A 5,503-nucleotide genomic window follows, 5' to 3' on the forward strand; every position below is an offset into this window, starting at 1 on the left:
ACTGGTGGGGTAGTACTCCTGATCTTAGTCTGTAAGGTTCTGGGTAACTAGGTGTGAGGTCCAAGATTAAATACCAGTGGGATCTTTGGTAGCATCTTCAAAACTTTGTAAGAAAAAGGCTTTTCGTCAGGGAAATATTTGTTGAGCTAATATACTCCTCTGTAATCTATCTCGGGGTTTTTTAAACAACACCAAATAGTTACTATTTAAGATAATTGTCCTACTGTGCTGTACTGTACTTTCCATGGTGAAATACATTTTGAGTCAACACACATTTTTTTTGCGATGCCTGTACTGTGTGAAAATTTTCACAACTTCAGGGTGATCAGAGGCCTGGAAAATGCCATCATCCAAAATTATAAGATGATTTTGATCAGGTGGGAATAGAATTTCATCATCAAAAGAATCAGGCAATCCCTCGACAAACTTGATCTTTTTATTCTTTTTTTGCAGTTCAGTGTACATCGGTTAAGTAAAAATCCAAACAATATTACTAGGCATGTTGTCCATGACATGATTACAGGATTCCAACACAGACTTTACAAAATAAGTTTTACCCGACCCGCTTGGCCCCACGATTTGACAGGAGAAAGGTGTTCTTAGTCTAGGGTCAGACTCAATTTCATAGGATGAAAACATTTAATTGTTTTTAATTTTTAATAGCCAAAAGGCAGGGTTTGACCTTGGCACAGTAACCGTCTCTTGTCATACACCACTCTAAATTTATTCTTGAATGATGTGTTTCTAAGGAAAAAAACCCTTTTTATCTTGTACAATATTGTGCTGAGGTGTTTCAATGACACCCACATAATTCTCCACCAACTGTTTGACACTGTTAAAGTTAACTTGTTCACAACAATCATGCGTTTGAGTGATACCCTTTACACGAAGTACTACTTTGTTGTTTTGAGTTTGGTAAGCATAACTTTTAGAACCCGCAGCCGCGAATGCTTTTATGCTATCACCGTCTAACTCATCAGTCAAATCTCCCATGTAATTACCCAGGTCAAGCAAGACCCTCTCCTGCAGCTGCTCTAAATAACTGTACAACTTTAGACGCCCATAAGCTGTGGTGAAAGCAGCTATGAAGACGTTGTCTACCTTGTTTGGAGGGCCAATACATTGCTCGTTGGTATTTCATTTTCTAAGGGTTCCAGATCAACGAGAGCTTGATTTATAGCGTGTAACAGATCTAAGAACTGACTGGAGGAGGTCTTGTTTTCAATTATATTATTTTCAGTTATACCATTTTGAAAGTTTGACTCATTCTGAAAATGTTGATCTACCTCGTCTGATAAACTCAGCCTAAGCCCTAACGGTTTGTTTTCATCCATTATCATAAAAAATCAAAACACACTTAAACCTTAAAAAATATCAACGTCATAAATTTAAATGAATAACAAAAAAACAAAACAATTACCCAATGAAACAAATAAAAAATAATTTGAAACAATTTCAGATCAAACACCTTACTAATTATGATCACTATAGACAGCCAGCATTTTAACCATTAGTCGGCAAGCATTACTCATTAAAACTAGTTGATCATGGGCAGTCCGACAGCAATTCTGACAGCCTCTCATGATTGGTCTGGGTCTGTTTGCTGGAGGGAGACAAAAACAAAGACACTTTAACCTCTTGTGTATTTTAATACTGAAAGTCAGGCTTCACCCCTAAAAATCACCACATTAATACTTTATAGCAAACAAGCAAACTAGTTTTTTAAAATTATTTTCATAGCACCATTACCGTTTTTTAAAACTCTTACATTATCTTGTAACTAAATACCCTGAATGTCAGACATCAGTACCAAAACACTGTAGAATTGCAAAAAAAAACCAAACCAACCAAAAACACCACAGTAATAGCCTACTTTATGAAAAAGAAGCAAAATGGCTTTTAAAGTCAGCTTAAATAACTCATAAGACTACTTCCTGCATAGAACATTTGACATGGTGTTGTATTTGAGAAATTAGTGTGGATTACTTTTAACTCATTAATTGCATAGCCTAATAATCAGCAACATGGTATCACGGGAATCTGTGTATATAAACTAAACTATTTTATTACGACTGCATATTTGCTAGGTTAATGGTTTTAGAGCGGCGTCTGTTGGCTGGTTAATGATATTACATGAGCTAAATAAAATGCGCTGTCTCCGAGCGTTATAATAAACAATTAGACTTACAGCGTGTGGTTGGCCTGCTGCTCCTGCTCCTGCTCCTGCTACTGCTGAGCCCTCTACGGTGTTCCCTTTCCCGAGGTCCGTTGTTCGGTATAGGCTCAGCCTGATTCCTCGGCGTACACGGTTCTGCTGGGTCCGGATGAATGATGATTTCCTCCGCTGTCAGTCCCCGCGCTTCTACCGGTGATCCGTTACGTGACCTCCCATCTGCGGCCTGACTGGAGCGCTCTACATCATCGACGGGTGATTCCGGGGACACATCCGGCTCATCGTGTTCCGGGGACCCCGGTGTTATGTACGCTTGCGGTACTGAAACCGAGGGCTGATCCGATTCCGGAACCGGAGCGCTCTCCTCGTAAAAGGTAGGGGAGAGACCCTGCATAAAGTGCTGTTCACAATCGCGCGCACCAGCTGCGGGTGTAATGAAAGAAAAGAGTACTGTTATCACATCTGCGTAAAAGTTTGTAAATAAATAAAACCTACACACTGATTAAAAGTTAAGGTAACCTTACTTACCGACTTCTCCTCCGAGCTCTACCACCTCATCTGACGGAATGTTATTCTCCCTTGCAGCGCCTAATTGTTCCTCTGAGTAGAAATCTGTAAAAACAATATACAAAATAATTCTATTTCACAGTACTACATAGTAGGCCCTCTTACCTTCACGGTGATATGTGGTTGAATGAAGCTCATTGCCGTTTAAGTCAAAAACTGTTAATTGAAAACAAGCTGGAATGAAAGTTAAGTTACGGAGGAAAGGCTGAATGCGTACCGTGTTCTCTTTGAAGGGCCATCACTCTGGTTTGAGGTCAGTAGTGTGAAGACCTCTGGATTTCTGGTAGGGTACTTATAGAAGTAAGAAAAAAAACAAACAAAAAAAACACCCCTGAGTGCTGCGCTGCATGTGGGAGATAACTGGTGAGGGGTTGGGGGCCGTTACTTCTGGTCTCCGGCTGATAAAAATAGGTTCCTGTTTCGAAAACGAACTCTGTCTGATAAAACCAGACCGTTTTTAACACCCAGAGTCTGGGGTTATAGATAACCATAGTTATAATAACTGGTCTACAAGATTACCTGAAGATGCTAATGACAGTTAAAACACACAACACGGCTCACTGAGAAAACAGAGGCAGGGGGGGATGGAAAGAGGTGTGGGGGTTGGAGCACATTCCTCAGTTCACCCTGCACAGCCTATGCTACACCAGAAAGAGAGAGGACAGAGAAGAAGAGACACAGACTCACAAGTTTAAGACTAGACAGCTTTTCACAAGAGTGATAATGATGGCAAGTTTGTAAGACAAAGCACTAGCAAAGATTTTACAAGGTTTAATTTTGGAACTCTCTCTTATTTTGCTGCATGCTGTTGAAGGTAATTTAAAAAGCTGTTTCATTTTAACTCACTGTTATACTATTTTACTGTTGTACTGTAATTAATTCAATTTATTCTTTAGTTCTTTAATGATGGTAAGTTTGTCACACAAAGCTTTAGCAAAGATTTTACAAAGTTAAATTTTGGAACTCTCTCTTATTTTGCTGCATGCTGTTGAAGGTAATTTAATATGCTGTGTAATTTTTACTCACTGGTTACACCATTTTACCGCTTTACTGTAATTATTTCAATTTATTCTTTACTTGTATAATAATAAAGACTGACTTGATTCCAAATCAATGAAAAACCTCCTCCAATTATCAGTCAAAAACACACAACGGAAGGATGTACGCACCCCTCTTATCAGTTACATACACATGTCCGGTTTGGGGGTGGTACCGGAAGTAGCTGTCAAAATTAGTTTGATGGAATGTCATCTATATTTTCTCTATAACATGTTTCCTCAAAATCGTTTGCAACAGGTTTTGAGGTACGTTTCTTTTGGTGTATCAGAGGTGTTACCCAATCAGTAGTAGGCAGTATGAACCCAGCCTTATTAAAAGGGTGTTCAAGGCACCACCGTTTCCATTTACATAAACGTTTTGCTATTTTGTCAGGGCTGCTGCAAGGCGGCTCAGACAAGTTGATAATGGCATCAACCTGCCCATCAGGCTTCACTCATCCCAAACACACTAAACTAAAGAGACGTAAAGACAATAAAACCTGCTTTATCCCAAAAACCAAAAGATTGTCTTACATTATTTTTCCAGGAAGAAATTGCTGGACGGACATACTTTTCTGGATAAAATAATCATGAGCATGAACAGGAAAACTTTATTGATTTGCAGTTTTCCTCTACTTTAAGTTCAGATCCGTGAGAAGCTCGTTAATGTCAGCGTAGCCGACTTTGTTGGATAAGATCTTGGCGCGAACCTTTGGCTTGATAAGGTGAGGAGGAACACCCATCTGCAAAGCCTTCTTCACCACCACGCTGTTCATCATTAGTGCCTCCTCCAGCTGGTTTGTTTCCATGGGAACCTCCTGGTTCTCCATGGAGCAGGACCTGTCATATTGTGGAAACAGGTCTGAGACCAGCTTCTTCAGCTCAGTATAATTAGCGCCATGGGTTTGAACTCTGCGCTGGACATTCCTGATGACCAGGTGGTGAGGGAGGTTCATCCTCAGCGCCTCACGGACAATAACTGAGTTTTCTGGACAGTTCCCGGGCAGGATGTTACAGCATCTAGAGAAAATGGTGGTGATAATAGTGATGATGCCGACGGTACTGCTTTAAAGCAACTTTCACGGACAGGACACTAAATACAAGCAAACCACAATATTAAGAAAGTTAACTGGATGTTCTTCTACAAAAGGAACGTCTGCAATTGTGCATCAATTCTCTGAGTGTCTAAAAATTTGAGCAACTTCATACCAAAATACAATTGGGTTTCATTTCTAGATTCTTTTAAACTATTTTTGGCAGGTTTTTAAAAGACAGACTAGGGATACAATGAAATAAAAATTCTAACTCTCGACCAGGTATAGTAGCACCTGCCAAAGTATATTTGGCAACCCACTTTAGCATTTTGCAGAGAAACACAGAGAGAGATGTTATTCATCCAACAGTTGGGGGGGGGCAAAAAACATAAAATTTCTAAAGCGAAATATTTGAAGGGGACACAAATAATCCAGCCAAATTGTACTTGTATATGTGTACACAGAAGGAAATCTTACTAATAACATTATTCTAACATGGAGACTGTGATGTTACCAAATTGCCATGACTTTTTGTACTTACTCTTATCTCTGTCTTTTTATCTGGCCAACAACACAAAGCAAAAGTTGTTTAAATATGACATAGTTTACTATCTGTCATATTATCCTAATTATCTGGCATCCTCCACATAGTATTTTAGGTTCCTCTGTGACAGAGGACGTCTCTTACTTAG

At 39.4% G+C, this 5,503-nt stretch overlaps 1 protein-coding gene across 1 annotated transcript; it reads right to left on the minus strand.

Moving 5' to 3' along the window:
* Window positions 1-418: 418 nt before the first annotated feature.
* On the minus strand, window positions 419-3,159 carry LOC119913039 (pre-mRNA-splicing factor CWC22 homolog). Its single transcript, XM_038732357.1, has 4 exons — window positions 2,958-3,159; window positions 2,702-2,785; window positions 2,189-2,596; window positions 419-1,603 (listed from the first exon to the last, which is right to left on the minus strand). Exons 1-4 carry the CDS (start codon window positions 2,977-2,979, stop codon window positions 1,473-1,475), a joined length of 645 nt encoding a protein of 214 aa, XP_038588285.1. The 5' UTR covers window positions 2,980-3,159; the 3' UTR covers window positions 419-1,472.
* Between the last annotated feature and the right edge of the window lie 2,344 nt (window positions 3,160-5,503).

Source organism: Micropterus salmoides, unplaced genomic scaffold (assembly GCF_014851395.1).
Source record: "Micropterus salmoides isolate LMB-PRFRI ecotype aquatic unplaced genomic scaffold, ASM1485139v1 Ms_hic_scaffold_2, whole genome shotgun sequence".
Taxonomy (NCBI): domain Eukaryota; kingdom Metazoa; phylum Chordata; class Actinopteri; order Centrarchiformes; family Centrarchidae; genus Micropterus; species Micropterus salmoides.